This window comes from Gadus chalcogrammus, chromosome 8, assembly GCF_026213295.1.
Source record: "Gadus chalcogrammus isolate NIFS_2021 chromosome 8, NIFS_Gcha_1.0, whole genome shotgun sequence".
NCBI lineage: Eukaryota > Metazoa > Chordata > Actinopteri > Gadiformes > Gadidae > Gadus > Gadus chalcogrammus.
This window is the reverse complement of record NC_079419.1, coordinates 25069776-25088649: the sequence shown is the minus strand read 5'-3', so window position 1 is coordinate 25088649 and position 18874 is coordinate 25069776. Positions and strand designations below refer to the sequence as shown.

The window sequence follows — 18874 nt, the reverse complement described above, 5'->3', positions numbered from 1 at the left end:
CTCTGCGCTCACGTAGCAAAGACAAATTACCCCAGCCGGAGAGTGTGGAGAGGGGGGGGGGGGCTTCTGTCAGGCTGTTAGCCCCAGGGTCAAATTCATGTTGCTTTATTTTCTCACCATTCCTATTGGTGGTGAGGTGTGTGTGTGTGCATGTGTGAATGCGTGTTTGTGTGCATGTGCGTGCATGTGTGTGGATGAGGCTTTGTGTGCCTGCGTGTGTGTGTGTGTGCGTGTGAAAACCTTAACTCCTGCCTGTAATGCATTGTCGGCTGTTGGTTCTAACAGAGAGACATGTGCTTTAGGTTAGTTGGTCTTCAGGGTGGGCGGGCCGCGGGGATACAGACACCACTTTCCTTTACTCGCCTTTCTTTTTTTCTTCCCTCATCAAGGTTTTATTGTTATGTTTTTTTTAAATCAAGGTGTGTTTGTAATTAGGGGCTCTTTGGATTCGCGGGCTATGTCTCAGGACAATGCCGGCACTGTAGCGCCAACTTGTTTTTATTATTTTAAATACTAAAACTATACTTTATTGGCTCACAAAGCGCTGCCCATTGGCTCCCAGCATCCAGGGAAACAAAGACAAACACAGCCCTATATAAACAGAGATATTAAACAGTGGGGGGCGCAGACACAGGCTCATCCAGCACACAACACATGCTGTAAAATCGAACACAAGTCGAGACAAAACACACACACAAATAAATTGTTGAAACACTTTGCGTGGATGTTTCGTAGTGAGCACACAGAAATATAAATGGGAGTAAACAAGAAATAAAATCAAAACCAAAGCAGCCCACAGACATGTCGCACGCACGCACACACACACACACACCAGATGAGCAAAGAATCGCACGCACGCACGCACGCACACACACACACACACACACACACACACACACACACACACACACACACACACACACACACACACACACACACACACACACACACACACACACACACACACACACACACACACACACACCTACCCCGCTCTCTGGGAAGGTGGTCCATGCCAGCTCTGTGGTCGCCCACCGACTGTCCATTAGGGTCTCTGGAACAGAGGAATGGGAGGCCTTGTCAACATAAACAACAGCCATTATACAACAGCAGCGAACACACCATTGTCAGGGCTCTCTCTGTTTTCAACAGGTAATATTCTTTTCTTCTTCTTCACGACCCCTTAACGTCAGCCAGCCCCTCCCCCGGGGGCTGGGTGTAATGGCCATCAGGACACATTAGCCATCAGTAATAATTATAGCCTTCCTTAAACCAAAGGGTGTTTACGGTAGAACACACTTAGCCGCTTCTAAGACGTCAAGCATAACAGAAAACATTCGCACTCAAGTATTTGAGAAAGACGGAGAATAACAAAAGCTTTTTCATCATCGCCATGATGGCTGCCATCTGCACGAGGACCCCAACCGTCACCCTTAATATTTGTTTGGACTAAACTGCTGACATCATCAATGTGAACAAATAAATACAATTAATTTGTATTTATTTGTTTCCCAATCATTTTGTTGCCAATCCAAACACGCACGCACACAAACACACATCCAAACACAGAAACCTTACTGTCACCGACTTGGCCCAACTGCAGGTGACCCTGATGTGTTCTGATCACCTGGGTGTTAAGGACTCTGTGTGTGTGTGTGTTGGGGGGAGGGGGGGGGGGGGACGACAAATGGCCTCAGAGGCATGAGTCAACGTCCAGGATCAATGGACTTGGTTGGGAAGTGGCTCAGTTAGAGGTTGTCGGTTCCGCGCTCACGTGTTCATTACAACTTTGCAAAAGAGGTTTTTTTTGTGTTTGTGAATACAAACACAAAAACCTCTCTCTGTTTTCCATTGTGTTCTGCAATACACCCTGACGTGTGTAGCCATTGTACACATTGTGTAATTAAAGGTGTCACTATCCAAACCACGACATGATCCTTAAGCAAGGGGCTGGGTGGGTGTGTGTGTGTGTGTGTGTGTGTGTGTGTGTGTGTGTGTGTGTGTGTGTGTGTGTGTGCGTAGTCAGGGGGGGGGGATACTGTGGAGAGCAATCTGTTTGCATGTGGTTGTGAGCTGTGATTAAACCACCAGGGTTCGTCTCCTTTAAAACCTGTCTTCCACCTTGACAGAGATCTGCTGGGTAAACACCGGGGAGGGGCTCTCCCTGCGACCGCGCTACACTCTTAATGACCTACCAGGGCGGCAGTTGTAAATCGTTTAAAATGTTGAACCAGGCTTCATTCTTCTGTTGGGCGGATGCCACCAGAGCTTATTGTTTGCTTGTAATTAACTATTGGTTTTATCCAACAGGTCTTAGCCTGTCCGGGTCCTCTATGAGTGATGCTGCTAGAATGAATTCTCTCATTGAATCCGTCCCTTATCAGCCGTTCAGCTTGTTTAATAAGTGGCTGATAATGCCATACTGATAAACACACATAGCCAACGTGTTTCATAAACAGTCTGTGCATTGCATGATCGAATGCCAACTGGAATATAAATTGTGGAGCATAGACACGACATGACGCCGGAGACACAGCGTGATACCGTAGACAACAGAGCCAAATTAATAGGTTTGAAAAGTGCTATTAAAGGGACTCTCACCTTTGTTGCATTTGAGAATTACAGCACATTCAAATCATCCCGCCTTCCTCCAATGCCCCACCCCCTAAGCGTTATTTTTTAGAGTACAAAACTAAGCGTTATTTTTTAGAGTACTGTAACGACCTCGCCGGTGACATAATGATGTCGAGTCATTAGTAGTTGAAGGTAGTTTTAATGAACCAAAACCAGGTCACTGAAACCCGTAACATTGTAACCAACGGCAGAAAACCGACATTAAACAAACCCCGGTTACCCCGGCAACCCCCGACACGGTCTCACTCGCGTGCAGGCCCCCACCCTCCTGTTCTTCCAAGTCCCTCCCCCAGCTGACCTAATGATTCGCCCCCACGCTGATTGACAAGAAGAACATTACAATACATGCACATAGAATAACTGGCATAGCGGACAACGAAATATAATGTAACACATAACACACAAACTATTTAACTGTCCCAGGGTCGCTACAGTACAAAAGTTCTAGACTCCCATGGGTTATGTTTAGACTCCCATGGGTTATGTTTAGACTCCCAGGGGTCATAATATCTACCAGGGGTCTAGTAAACAAGAAATTTAGCAGGTGGCTCACTGTAATTTTATGGGCTTCGTGTGATACCGTTTTGAGGCCCCATGTTGAAGGACAGTGGTCCCACTGAGTATAAGAAAGGTGTATGAGCATTACAAACAGAGTAGCGGGACAACGTAGCGTCTGAGGCCGAAATGGGTCCCCTAATCGGACTGAATGGTGCGGTTGGGTGCCAACGGTCTGGAGGTCTTCCTGTAGCTCCAGAGTAGCGGGACAACGTCGCGTCTGAGTCCGAAATGGGTCCCGTAATCGGACTGAGTGGTGCGGTTGGGTGCCAACGGTCTGGAGGTCTTCCTGTAGCTCCAGAGTAGCGGGACAACGTCGCGTCTGAGTCCGAAATGGGTCCCGTAATCGGACTGAGTGGTGCGGTTGGGTGCCAACGGTCTGGAGGTCTTCCTGTAGCTCCAGAGTAGCGGGACAACGTCGCGTCTGAGTCCGAAATGGGTCCCGTAATCGGACTGAGTGGTGCGGTTGGGTGCCAACGGTCTGGAGGTCTTCCCGGAGCTCCAGAGTAGCGGGACAACTTCGCGTCTGAGTCCGAAACGGGTCCCCTAATCGGACTGAGTGGTGCGGTTGGTTGCCAACGGTCTGGAGGTCCTGAGAATCATCCAGGGGAGCGGGACCACTTGGCTTCTGAGGCCGAATCGGGTCCCCTTGTCGGACTGAATGGTGCAGTTGGTGGCCAACAGTCTGGAGGTCTTCCTGAGGCTCCAGAGGAGGGTAACTCTGTGAGTCTGAGTCCGAGATGAGTCCCCTAATCGGACTGAATGGTGCAGTTTCAGTACGCCGTGGACCACTTTGGTCTGCCATCGTCAGTCGCTACGGTCGCTACTCGCTACTGTCTGCCGTGGAGTCAAAACAAACCCTCTAGTTGAGGACGCGCCTTGATGACGCGGGCCCGAATGCGCCACAAGAAGCAGACGGAAAACCATATATATCCATGCAGCAAACAGACAGGTCTGTCGGCCAATAAGGTCATTCGGTCCGAAGAATTTTATTGGTTGAAGTTTTCACTAAATATTATGAGAGTAAAATAAATGTTTGTTTTTACTCCTGGTGGGTCTGTCTTGCATATTAGAGTGTTATTACCTTATTAATACCAATTTAACCTTATCCAAAAAAAGTGTAAAAATGCAACAAAGGTGAGAGTCCCTTTAATGAATAATGAAGATAATGAATAGGATTGATATGATAAATAATTACGATAGTAAATATGAAGAATAATGGGGAGAATAATGAATATGAATCGGATACGGTAGATGCTGTATGAGAGCAAAGATGCAGCGTGTTCAACAAGCCCGGTTAGCAGCGAGGCCGATGGGGAAGACAAGCGGGGTCAAACCCCTTAGCTGCTCAAGGGGCCCATAAGCATTCATCTACACCGGACACATCTGGCCATGCTGCAGCACATCGTGACACACACACACAAGCTGTCCAGGGGCTGGCGGGGTAGTGGGATCCAGGGGGGTTCTGTTCTTCAAGACCCAACACTGCACTGCTTGTCTAGTGCACTGCCCCCCAAAGCCCCCCGTGGCTCCTCCTAGGAGGTGTGTGTATATTCACAAACACACACACAAATACATATGCATAAAAACTTGCGCTCACACACACACCAAGGGCCCTATCTTGCATCCGGCGCAAGTGACTTAGTCACTGGCGCATGTGTCGTTGCTAGTTTACAACTGGCGCAGAGCGTTCTTTTCCCACCAGCGCCACTCGCCGGTAAATTAGGGATTGATCATGCGCCCCAAGGGGCGGTTCGGCGGAAGGAGGAGGCGTGTTCTGGCGCAAACGGTATTTTGCCGTCTCTGAATACCATTGCACTACTGACCAGGAAATACCTGGTTTAAAGTCAGTGGCGCGTTGTTCAGATGCTATTTTAAGGGCGCATGCATACATGCGCATGCGATGCATACGGATTGCTTGTGCACCTCGCGCATACACTTTGCTTCTCTCATCTACCTAGCCGCACATTCTTGGTAAATTATTTGGGAAAGAACAGCTGATGCAGCGCCAGCGGTAATAAGTTGTACTTTTAAATCAATGCATCTGCAAACACCGTACAGCAAACACATATTTTCTTGACACAGACATCGTGTAGGCCTACATGCCCATAACTTTTAGGATTGATGAGTAGGCCTATTTGATCGTGAAAAACATTGTTTTACCGCGAGTGAGTGTTAAAAAGAATGAATGAATGCGGGCGCGCGTGTGTGCTCTGTTTAAACACACGCAAACTAAACACTCTCATCATCATCTCATCTTCGTCCGCTTATCCGGGGTCGGGTCGCGGGGGGATCAGCTCAAGCAGGGGGCCCCAGACTTCCCTTTCCCGGGCCACATTTACCAGCTCTGACGGGGGGATCCCGAGGCGTTCCCAGGCCAGTGTTGAGATATAATCTCTCCACCTAGTCCTGGGTCTTCCCCGAGGTCTCCTCCCCACTGGACGTGCCTGAAACACCTCCCAAGGAAGGCGCCCAGTGGGCATCCTTACCAGATGCCCGAACCACCTCAGCTGACTCCTTTCTAAGTAAAGGAGCAGCGGCTCTAATCCGAGTTCCTCACGGATGGCTGAGCTTCTCACCCTATCCCTAAGGGAGACGCCAGCCACCCTTCTGAGAAAACTCATCTCGGCCGCTTGTACCCGCGATCTCGTCCTTTCGGTCATCACCCAACCCTCATGACCATAGGTGAGGATAGGAACGAAGATCGACCGGTAGATCGAGAGCTTTGCCTTGCGGCTCAGCTCTCTTTTCGTAACAACGGTGCGGTAAAGCGAACGCAATACCGCCCCCGCTGCTCCGATTCTCCGGCCAATCTCACGCTCCATAGTTCCCTCACTCGCGAACAAGACCCCGAGGTACTTGAACTCCTTCACTTGGGCAAACTAAACACGTAACGCATAATACAATCAATGGCAATGTCTATTACCGCGGGGACACATGCATATTAGGATAGCATACAATACTGATAAGAAACAATGTTTATAATGTATTGCGTATATCATTAAATAGAACCACAGTTACCGCATATCATATGTTATAGCCTATCATACGTTTTCTTTGCCGAAATTTATTTGAGGACTCAGTATTTCTGAAGTTGTGGAAGAAACCCCCTTATTCCATGTGTGAATTAGGCCATATTATTTGGCAATAAACTAAGCCATTTGCAGTTTGAAATTCATGTGCATCTGTCTCATCGGAGACTGCATACGCGCTGTCAAAATATCAACTTGTCCGATTCAAATGCGCTCATGGCTCTTAAAGGGGATGGGAGCTGGCACTCTCATTGGTTTGTTGCACGTTACGCCCAAACCACACCTACGGGTAATTAGGCTGCTTCAGACCAACCCTTTTGACACTTGCGCCGTGGCGCAAGCGTCATTTATCCGCCTGTAAATTAGCGATAGCGCCGTAGAACCGCCCACAAAGCTACTTGCGCTTTGCGCTTCCCACTTGCGTTTCAGACCGTTAAAATAGGGCCCCAAATCTGTATCTACCACCAGCTCAAATTCCATGCACTTTCTCTCTTAGAAACACACACACATATGCACACACACACATAGGGCCCTATCTTGCATCCGGCGCAAGTGACTTAGTCACTGGCGCATGTGTCGTTGCTAGTTTACAACTGGCGCAGAGCGTTCTTTTCCCACCACCGCCACTCGCCGGTAAATTAGGGATTGATCATAATTTACCGGTTCGGCGGAAGGAGGAGGCGTGTTCTGGCGCAAACGGTATTTTGCCGTTTCTGAATACCATTGCGCTACTGACCAGGAAATACCTGGTTTAAAGTCAGTGGCGCGTTGTTCAGATGCTATTTTAAGGGCGCATGCATACATGCGCATGCAATGCATACGGATTGCTTGTGCACCTCGCGCATACACTTTGCTTCTCCCATCAACCTAGCCGTACATTCTTGGTAAATTATTTGGGAAAGAACAGCTGATTCAGCGGTAATAATTGTACTTTTAAATCAATGCATCTGCAAACACCGTACAGCAAACACATATTTTCTTGAGAGAGACATCGTGTAGGCCTACATTCCCATAACTTTTAGGATTGATGAGTATTTGATCGTGAAAAACATTGTTTTACCGCGAGTGAGTGTGAATGAATGAATGCGGGCGCGCGCGTGTGTGCTCTGTTTAAACACACGCAAACTAAACACGTAACGCATAATACAATCAATGGCAATGCTATTACCGCGGGGACACATGCATATTAGGATAGCATACAATACTGATAAGAAACAATGTTTATAATGTATTGCGTATATCATTAAATAAACCACAGTTACCGCACATCATATGTTATATCATATACATTTTCTTTGCCGAAATTTATTTGAGGACTCAGTATTTCTGAAGTTGTGGAAGAAAACCCCTTATTCCATGTGTGAATTAGGCCATATTATTTGGCAATAAACTGAGCCATTTGCAGTTTGAAATTAATGTGCATCTGTCTCATCTGAGACTGCAGACGCGCTGTCAAAATATCAACTCGTCCGAATCAAATGCGCTCATGGCTCTTAAAGGGGATGGGAGCTGGCACTCTCATTGGTTTGTCGGACGTTACGCCAAAACCACACCTACGGGTAACTAGGCTGCTTCAGACCAACCCTTTTGACACTGTCATTTATCCGCCTGTAAAATAGCGATAGCGCCAGACCGTTAAAATAGGGCCCATATACTCATTCTCTTTACCACACACAAATACTTCCTTCATCAAACACACACATATAGAAACTGTATTCTCTCACAATCAATCTCACACACACAGATTGACTCCCCCCCCCCCTCTCTCTCTCTCTCTCTCTCTCTCTCTCTCTCTCTCTCTCTCTCTCTCTCTCTCTCTCTCTCTCTCTCTCTCTCTCTCTCTCTCTCTCTCTCTCTCCCCCCTATGGCTGTTTGGCTTCCTTTGCCGTGAGGACCAAATTGTGTCAATCTCACCCGTCCCTCGTAAAACTTCAGCTGTGGTGAAGCGAGCCTCCCCCCCCACTCACCGTAGGGGGAGGGTGGTCTTCCACTGGGATCTGGTCCTATGAGCAGTATGTCTTTCCCAGCCTACCCCGTGGCATTTACTTGCATTTGATCCCCAGAGACAGAATGCCATCAAACTTGGTATTCTCAGTGTGCAGTGGAGAGAGAACACACACACACATCCAAAAAACACCTACACACACAAATACCAAAACGCACGCACGCACGCACACACACACACACACACACACACACACACACACACACACACACACACACACACACACACACACACACACACACACACACACACACACACACACACACACACACAAAAAAATACCCATACACAGTGTCATTCATACACACACATAAAAACGAACACAAACTGATACAAACACACATGCACAGAAACCCACACTTATACGCACACACAAACAGATGCTAATGTTTAATTCACTTTGTGAGCACGGTGCAATAGCTACGATACTCACATCCAACCAGCGGGTGCATTAAATATTAACCGCCAAACATCGTCTCTGCTGATTGGAGCATGATCAAATAAAATAGGTCTCTATAAATAGGAATACAAAATGAACATTTTGGCTAAGACAAACTCAATAAGTTGAGAAAGGAGCAAGGATTAAAGAAAATAAGTTGCGTAATTACGAAGACCACTTGAGGTGAAGTTAAGCATCTTATCTCTGTGTGCAACAGTCTTCTCATTATGCTGATTTAGACGCTGGATATGCACATCTCAAACAAGTCAAGCTGACCTCATTCGCCGCTCCTTCAGGGATTTTTAGGTTTAGCATTTGTGGGGGGGGGGTCGACAAATTATCTGTTTGCATGTATGGATGTGTGAGGTGGAGGGGGGATGCAACTCTAATATGGGCATGATTATATCGTGCATGAAAATATCGCCATATAAACATTAGGGCCCGACCGATTCATCGGCCTGCCGATTTAATCGGCCGATTCGACTTTTTGAAAATAATCGACATCTGCCAAAAAGACACAGATTACAACCGATTTTCTTTTTTTTTTAGAAATGTTATTGCGCTTAGTATCCTGCAGATTGCGCTCCTACTCGCCTAGCTAACTAACAACTTTAGCTGGAGTAAAAAAGAGGAGATTGAATTTTACCGTACAACATGAAAGCACGCTCGCTCAGGCAGCTGCGTGCTCACCTCACCAATGTACACAAGACGCGTTGTTTGAGCATTTTGTGCCTGTTTTTCTTTAGGTCCCAGGCCATGTTAATTTGTTATATTGTAGACTCTAATGGTGAGACCATACTGCTCAGCACGCACGTGTTAGTCACTGCTCACGAGCGCAGCACATTGAGAGTTAGTTATTTATTTTACATTTTAAATTACACTAATTTTTTACTGTAAATGTATTCTAAAACACTCAAAGGTTCTGCATTCAATTCACATATTCGTTAAGAGTGTTTAAAGTATATTTAAGGTATCAAAAACTACGTTTTATATGCTTTTTTTTTTTTTTTTTTTAATCGGCCGATTAAATCGTAATCGTAATTTTTCTCTGAAAATAATCGGCATCGGCATCGGCACTCAAAAATCAATATCGGTCGGGCCCTAATAAACATGTGACGATGTGCGCCTTTGAGTCTAATAAATGGTTTGTGATCAGGTCATACGTCCTTAATAATCACACCAGTCCTCTCCTCGTATTGCTTTCTCTTAACAGGAGGGCCAGTGCTCTCCACAGCACCTCCTCTACAGGAGCATCTCTTCAGATTAACTCTTCACAATATGACCACAATGTGTGTGTATTGTCGGTGTCTCAAAAAATAAAGGCTAGTTTTAGCCTGCATACTATAATGTAAGCTACTCTAATATACCGTAATTATTATATATTTTTACGAAATCAAACAGCAGCCGCTCTCTGTGGAGTGCTCCGTTCTGTTTGATTACGCAAAGTTTTCACATCCAAGCATAACACAACAAACATGCGTATGATATACGTTTCCCTAGCAACAGGGGGAGTGTACGTAATAATGTGATTCATGTTTTTTCTGGTAGCATTAGCAGTAGGGGTGTAACGATTCATGCGATGCATCGATGAATCGATTGTCAGTCCTACCAATTCAACTAAATCGATCTGCTAAAATAAATAAATAGAATGAATCGCTTTGGCTTCACCAATAATCGATATAAATGCTTTAAATCGTATGAATCGATTATGATTAATGTTTTAAGACTTAGTTTACACGTTTATTTTGTGAAGTGCAGCTCGGTAATCCGTAACTCTGCTATCAGCTAGTCAGCTTGCAAGGAAGTCCCACAAGAGTTTTTTTTCTCCCTCACCCTCTACTGGTGCATTTCAAACATGGCAGAGAGCGGCAGCGAGATTGTTAATGCACCAGCAAACTTGAAATCCAAAGTGTGGAAGCATTTTGGCTTCAAAGGTAAAATTGACAAGGGGTGTGTGACGGGGCGCTCCGTCAATGTTGCCTGTGTTTGTCTTGTTTGACTATGTCTTCCGTTACCTTCCTACTGTTTTAAAATAATTTATCAACCATGTCATTTATCATGCGCGCTACGGCAGTTTAATACAATCTTGCAAGTACCATCATTACAACGTTCTGTTTAATACCATTAACCATTAACGTCACCAGTTCTGTTGCAATAACCATTCAAACAAGTATGTCGTTGTCAAATTCCAGGTTTGTTTATTTAGTTTAAAAGTTACATGTTAACACAGCGTAAATGTTCGTCTTATCAGCGTCTCGTCTAGACTTTGTATTAGGGAATGTGTGCCGCGTCAACGGGGTTTAAATGAACGTCATAACTTCCGGGTAAACCGGAAGTGACCCCGAGTTTTTGTAATTATGTTTATTGCAGTTTTTGTATATTTTGGCTATGCCAAAATCTAGCAATAATATAAAGGTCCAGTATGCTTAAGTTGGAATTGATGTTTTTGTGACTCTCAAGCCCATTCAGTTTGTTTAGTGAAAAGTATTTTTCTTTTTGTTGATTTTCGTTTTATTTTTATTGCCTTATGGGCCTTAAATTTGGAAAATAAAAGATCCCATCTTTTTCCAAACTTCTCGTCGGCTCCTGAGTGATTTTCCACCTAGTTCAAGACGCTCCAACACATCTACCCATGACAGGGTGTCACATTATTGCATGTTTATTTCACGGATATAGAATTTTGGTTCAAAGTTACTGAATCGAATCGTGGTTTACAGAATCTAATCGAATCGTTCCAAAAAAATAAATTTTTCCTTGAATCGAATCGCCAACTACTGAATCGTTAATCGAATCGAATCGTCTGAAGCCAAAGATTCACACCCCTAATTAGCAGTCATTCACTTTCGCGGGTGCAGTATACGTTTCCTGGTAACAGCGAGCTCCACCAATCGAAGACGTTGTGTCACTCTTCAGGATTTATGGGTAGTGTAGTGGTTCAATGACATCGCGAATAAAACCTATTTTTCTAAAAAATTTGATGTTGCCCTGATTCACTTGTGGCTTCTACAGGAGCAAATACCATCGATTCACAATATAACGGCAGGTGGTACGTATAATTTGGATGGTTAAAACATAAAGGCTTTTAATCAAATTCTCTATAATGAAAATTAATGGGATTTTAATTTCCCAAACCACAGTACTATATGGCAATTGGCAAAGAAACTCTCGTCGGCTCCCTGCAAAAAATGTGTTTGCCATTGATAACAAAATGATCAGTGTCTAATGGACCATGTTACTATAACAAGTATTTTACCAATCTCATAAGATGTTAAGTTGTTTTGCGTATTTTGTATCTTAAAAACTAAATTTAAAGAAATTCTGTCATACGATTCATTCATTCAAGTTTTTTACAAAATGTGATATGATAGTTTTATGACACGGCTCTTCTTAATGCTGTAGAATGCTACATTCACTTGATTGGGCCTTCCCAAAGTTTGACGGACAATTATTTTTGTATAATTGTCCGTTGTTAAACATAATTGACCACTGTCGATGAAAGTAATTTTTTTGCCTCTGATCACGTCTTCCGTAGCACTCCACGAGTAGTCCGGTAAATTATCAACTTAACAACTTTATTGTTAGCTACATTAGCCTCTTTAGCAAACCAGTCCGAAAACAAACAACATAACTTTACATTGTATTGCATGCACAGCAAGACCATGCAAAATATAAATTGGTGACCGGAATAAATTAGCAATGTAATCAAGTGTGTAAAACGATTTAAAATCGGCATTAAAATGGCCAACGTGGTACAAATACAAAAAAAAAATCGCTTCACAGGCGCAGCCATTTTTTTGAGAGCGTCATCACTGCTCTCGGCCTACTATCCGATTTCCGAAAGATTAAGACAAATAGGGGGTGTGCCTCCGAGAAATGCCGCAAGAAAGCTGGGAGATCTTCGACTTTCGACTCGGAAGTGTCTGACTGTCAATAACAATTAGGGCTGGCCCGAATGCCCTTTTTCAGGCTTCGAATACTCGTTGGTTTTTCCGAGCGAATATTCGAATACTCATTCCAGAAAAACACACCATCAAAAACAACATTAATAATCCCTATATAGTACCTGGAACCGATTTTGACAGTATATGCATATTTTGTTGAAGATTTAATAGCTTTTGAACGTTAATTAGTAGGCCTAAGTCAGTTGGAGTTACTTAGTTTTTCCCCGTGGAAGCGAACAGCTGTTGTTCCGTTCCAAATCAGCTGTCCTCTGGCGTCTCAGCCCTTGCGGGAGCTTTTCAATCCATTCTGGAACGTGCATCTTTTCAGGGGATTTGTACATAATCCGAATATTGATTGTCTTATGTGTCCATATTATATCCATTATATTGACCGGGTATTCGCAAGACGCTCAAACTCTGCAGCAAGCCAGTCACAGTTGATTGGCGCGGCGCTGTACAGCGAACGTAAACAAACAACTAAGCTAAGGTTAGCATTTCACTAAGCATTTTTTTTCCTTCCCAGATTCCGCTAATGTTATTATAAAGTAAAGGGAAACAAGATATCTATTCTTCCTCCACCTCTCTCGCTTCTCTGCTTGGTGTCGCTTATAGTTTGCCTCCCTCGCTCTGGTAACGTCACATACGTGAAACAACGAAGCTCCGAATACTGATTTAAGCTTTGAATACTAATTTTCCCAACGAGTATTTGAATATTCTAATAATTCGGGCCAGCCCTAATAACAATGGGGGACAACGTCTCAATTTGCGGGACGTGTACAAAGTAATGGAAATGCGGGACTGTCCCGCACAAAGCGACACATCTGGTCACCCTTTTATCAACCACAAAAATAGATAAGCCAATAACACTGCCGGAACGTTAAGAACAAACGTTATTTTACGTTCCGAACCGGAGAACGAAAACGTTAAATATACCGGTTCCGTTCGGAGCGGAACGATTGAAAAATAATTTCGTTTTCAAGCCCTGCTTCTGTGTGACAGGGGTAATAAAAACAACAAACACAGTACCCGCAAGGTATTTCTGGACAACGGCGAAAGCTTTGTTTAATGAAGAAAATGTTGCGCAAAAGATTGCCGTCCTTCTTGGACGTCCTCCATTGTTGCTTTTTGTTTAATGTGTCTCTTTATTCTTTTCATTGAATTTATTAGCAGGCTACACTGTGTCCGGCTGCTATGATGTCACCATGTTTACGTAACTGCCACGGCTATCGACCTTCCTGCTTAAACTCCGCCCGCCCATAATTATGAAGGTATTATTGTAGCAAAAGTCTTTAGTACCTGCAGGTGCACAAATCCTTTTGCTACAATTATTGCAGCGCAGTTGGTGCAAAACACATTCGCACACCCGTGTTTCATAATCTGAGAACATGCCCAAAATGTGAGACCATTAAAATACATTGAAGGACACTTGCGGTATGTTAATGCAATAATTTGGGGGGAATTCGGTTGAACTAAGTAATTTAATTTGACGTAATGTAAGATACCCAACTCCGTCGTGTAGGATGCCCTCTTGTCTACTTTCAAGGCTCCAGAAAGTAAGAGTTTGCTTGGATGGTCCCATTGTAGAAAAATGCACCCCCTGCCGGCGACTTTCATTGGTTAGTGCAGCAATTTTGTCCCACCCACAGACGCTCTGCCTCATACGGACACAAATCACTTTTGCTTCACATGTACCACCTAGGCGTGTTGCAAAACTACCTGCAAAAAAACCCACAGCTGAGACTTGCAGGAGCAGATTCGAGCAGTTGTAACGATGGACTTGTGCTCGCTCATTAAAATGCTGAATCAACATAGCGTTCTATATCATTTTATTTGTGAGGAAATTTTTCACAGATGTTCAACTTCTGATGCATTAGTTCAAAATGTTGGTTTACGAATGCACACATTTTGGGCATGCAAATGTGTTTTGCACCAACTGCGCTGCAATGATTGTAGCAAAAGGATTTGTGCACCTGTAACACAGACTTGCGTACTCGTAAGACCCTATTTTGTGTTTACAATGGTAGAAAGAATATTTACGACTTCAAATGTACTGTTACACATTTGTGACTTTAGAGTACACATGCAAAATAAATATATACAAGGTCAAATTGACTGTGACTTTAGTGTAGGCATTCAAAATTTGTAGTTACAGGTGCTAAAGACTTTTGCTACAATAATACCTTCATACATAATGGTACTGTCGGCGGTGGAAACACGAGCTGTAACTGAGTCGCACCTAACCGCTCTTAACTGTACTACACCTACTGCACCTAATCGTACCGGACGTAACCACAGCGATCGGTGGAAACAAGCCATAATCGAAGTCAGCTGATATGAAGCCCATCGGAAAAAAATAAGGCAGTGGCTATTCGTACGAGTTGGGTCTGTCTGCGTCCTGCAAGACGGAGGCGTAACTTGTAGTAGGAGGCGTAACTTGTAGTCGGAGGAGGCGTAACTTGCACTAGGAGGCGTAACATGTAGTCGGAGGCGTAACTTGTAGTCGGAGGCGTGTCTAGTACTTTTCTAAATTGCGGAAGTGATCTGTATGTAGCAGTGGTCCGCAACTCGGACATCAAATATTAGGCCTTAAATTGACTTACCGTCATGAATATCGGAAGACCCGACTTCAATGAAGATCTCGTGTGAACCGTGATTTACAACGCTTTTTGTTTACCGCGAAAAGAGAAAGATCTCGCGTGGACCGCGATTTAGAAAATAACAAGTTACGCCTCCTAGTACAAGTTACGCCTCCTACAAGTTACGCCTCCGTCTTGCAGGACGCAGACAGATACTATTGATTCGTACGGCGACCGAGCTTGTCACGTGACCGCACTTGACGGTCAGTCTGCTCGGCGCTAACCCTAACCCTAACCGGGCCGACCGTAATTATAGTAATTAATTATAGTAATAACCCTAACCCTAGCCCTAACCCTTACCCTAACCCTAACCATAACCTGCCGTGAAAATAGACTAATGCAGTATTTTTACGGCGCGCCGTACGAAGCCTAATTGCTATTCTTACGGTCACCGTACGAAGCCACTATGAAAAAATAAAGCCTATACCAGGCCACTATGGATGAGTTTCCGATCATTTAATATTTAATATTCTTGATATTTTGGGAAATACGGTAAATTTGGACCTTGGTTAAAGGCTGAGTTGTCACCCGGCAGTGAAGAAAAGACCAAGATATGACAGCAGCATAGAAGAGGGCAATGAAGCAAAGCGGCACAAAGTTTTGGATGCCAGAGACATTGACAAGATAAAAATCAAATCAATTCTAAAAATAAACCGTGTGAAGATATTTTTTTCTTTTGGCAAGTAGCCGTGTAATAATAATGTTTAGAATGGTCCATATCGGGAATAAACCCAGCCAGGGCGAACCGGTCTTGCCTCGCCCTGGAAGGGCTTCTATTCCCAATATCAAATCGTGGAGCCAATATCATGTAGCCTACCGTGAGCTCGTCACAAACAAGGCAACTGATGAGGGTTGAGGCATCTACAGCTATATCTTATAATGCATAGGAGAAAACTCCCTTGGGTTGGATACTAATTGTTTTGGTTCTATGAATACAGGTAGCTGCTCTTGCAGCTACCTATAGCTTCAGCATTTCAACCAACAATATCAGGAGATTTTCTCTCCAGATAAACAGGAGTCAATTAAACATCAAAAACAGGACATTTCCAAGTGTAATATCCACTCTCAACAATAACCCAAACACGTCAGTGTTGTGTAAACAGTCCCTCCATTCGGCAGTGAAATTGAAGCCACATGCCAAGATAGATCACAAGATAGACTTCCGTTCACTATGCATTCAAATTCACTGAGACAATCTGTTGGGACTATTTAGTCCCAGAGGACAAATGCCAGTTTACCTCCCTGCCGTGAGTGAATGCGAGTCGTTTGGTGGGAAACGGACTGATGACCGGGGTATGGGCAGACCCGGCGGGACGGGGAGGGCCGCGCCATTGATTTAGCTACCGACAGCAGAATGGATGAGGGCTTCAGCTGGACGCTGTCCAGGGGAGGCAGACTGCACCGACGGGGAGGAGGAAGACATTGGACTGGATACTGAGAAATGTTTCAACAACGCTATTGAACCACACGTCTGATATGAGCTGGGGAGATGCTGGTAATAACGTTGGTAATAATGAAATAAGTAGTTTGCTGTGGTTGTCTGTTTCTGACACTACTAGCACTTGTAGCAAATAGGCCAGGTCCCCGGGGAGATCCGAGGCTCCCGGGCTAAGACCCAGGCCCATAAGTCCTTCGTTGGGAGAATGACCTTTCTATGGAGACACACGTTTTGAATGTGCGCCGTGGCTCCAATGGTCGGATATCGACCGATCTGTTCCCCCTGGGCCTGGGGATGCAACCAACCGTCATTTTCCGTGATACATTAACCCAATAACGTGTTTGAATTATATTACAAATCGGCTAGAGTTTTCTTTTTTCGCGAATATTGCACACCATTGACCGTGTCAGTAACGTTAGAGCAGCAGCGAAGGATCTTGGGAGCATTTGTCAAATCTCGGACGGCACCCTCCGGCGAGAGGAGGGGTGACAACGAAAGGGACAAAAGCAACAGGGCGATCCTACAACAGCAACAGAGAGGTGTCAACAACACACACACACGCACACACACAGACACATTCAGTCTCACACACACACCAACAGACACATGTACCAACACACACACACGCACACAGACACATTCAGTCTCACACACACACACCAACAGACACATGTACCAACACACACACACACACACACACACACACACACACACACACACACACACACACACACACACGATCCATGTGTGCTTTGATTACAGTCATAGAGCACAAAGCTAATTGACGCTGACCAGAATTGGCAATTTACAAAGAGGGCTCGAATATCCCAGATGAACCAAATGCACAATATTCAGGCTGAATTTATACGTAAACGAATGGACAATTGCAATTCATTGTTCGAATTGATATTGTCTATAGCGAGAGAACCAATCTGATAAATCATTGACTCTATCGGAGACGTGGTGATATCTTATCTTTACGAACAGCCTACAGCCCCTACCCAAGGGCTAGAGAAAAGTAAGACAATGAAAATAAAAGATGACAACAACGCAGCCTACCTTCAACCGCCAACACCACCGGCAGCACCAGGCTGCACACCCAGAGACAGTAATCCATTGTCATGAAACCAGACCTTCCAACATGGAGAAAGGTGTGCGGACTGGATCCTTCGGACAACGAAGACTCAAACAAGAACTGCCGCAGCCGCCGGCCGTGTTACATCCCCGGGTATCATGTCTTCACTGAGCCGTCTTGTCTCATCACCACGCCATCCTCCAGATCACATCCAAGGATTCAGCACTGCACTTTGCGTTTTTAGTTGTTCGTGTTTGATTCACATGTAGCCTATTCCGTCATTTGAAGGAGCGTGAAGCGATGCACTACAACGCGCCCTCTTCTCTCCCTCTCTGGATCGGTGTCTCTCTCCCTCTCTGGATCGGTGTCTCTCTCCCGCTCTGGATCGGTGTCTCTCTCCCGCTCTGGATCGGTGTCTCTCTCCCTCTCTGGATCGGTGTTTCTGACAAGTTCCTGAGGCTCGCCCAGTAGAACCGAAAGCCTTGCAGCGACAGATCTCCTTTATCCACTGGGCCAACTACACGTAGCTGTTGCTCCTCAAGGAATGTGCGTCGGAATGGCAATCCTGGGACCGGGACCTAAAGAGGGGGTGGGGGGGACTGGGGGGCGTGCGCAGTCGGAGGGTGAGGGGGTGGGAGGCTTCAGACATGTAGCCCGAGGCAGCTGCCAGACCTCCTGTATAGTCGCTGTAACATGTGAAGGTAGCATCCCTCCTGCTGAGAGGGTAGAGGGTTCCGGGTAAAAACAGCGGTATGCAGGTACTGGGATTATTCGAGATGAAATAAGCATCGTTTTGTGTTCTTTAACGAACTCCGGTTGAGTGGCTTTGATTGTCGATCCATGAGGCCGTCAGTGGAGGGTTGGCGCCCCCTACGGCCACTGAGTCTTTGGAGGGAGAATAACTCCTGTTTGTTTGGACGGGTTGGTATAGGCGAACGGCAGCACAGCTTAAGAAAAAGGGTTTTTGGTTATTATTACAATATATGTAATATGTGCCATCTATTATATAATATATATAATTTATTACATATATTATAATCATATATAATATTATTTTGTACAATGGAAATCAATGGGAAGACGGCGGAGCTGTACGCGCCCATCCTCTGACACTTCAAC

General features: G+C 44.9%; 1 protein-coding gene across 1 annotated transcript in view; it reads right to left on the bottom strand.

The window, feature by feature from the left end:
* The window catches only part of ephb3a (eph receptor B3a), a 66866-nt gene extending 48569 nt beyond the window's left edge, over positions 1–18297 (bottom strand). Inside the window, exons 1-2 of the mRNA XM_056596305.1 lie at positions 17740–18297; positions 990–1054 (exon numbers count right to left, since the gene is read on the bottom strand). Of these exons, the coding sequence (XP_056452280.1) occupies positions 990–1054; positions 17740–17803 (129 nt within the window). The 5' untranslated portion in view covers positions 17804–18297. The remainder of the gene's footprint in view (positions 1–989; positions 1055–17739) is intronic.
* Between the last annotated feature and the right edge of the window lie 577 nt (positions 18298–18874).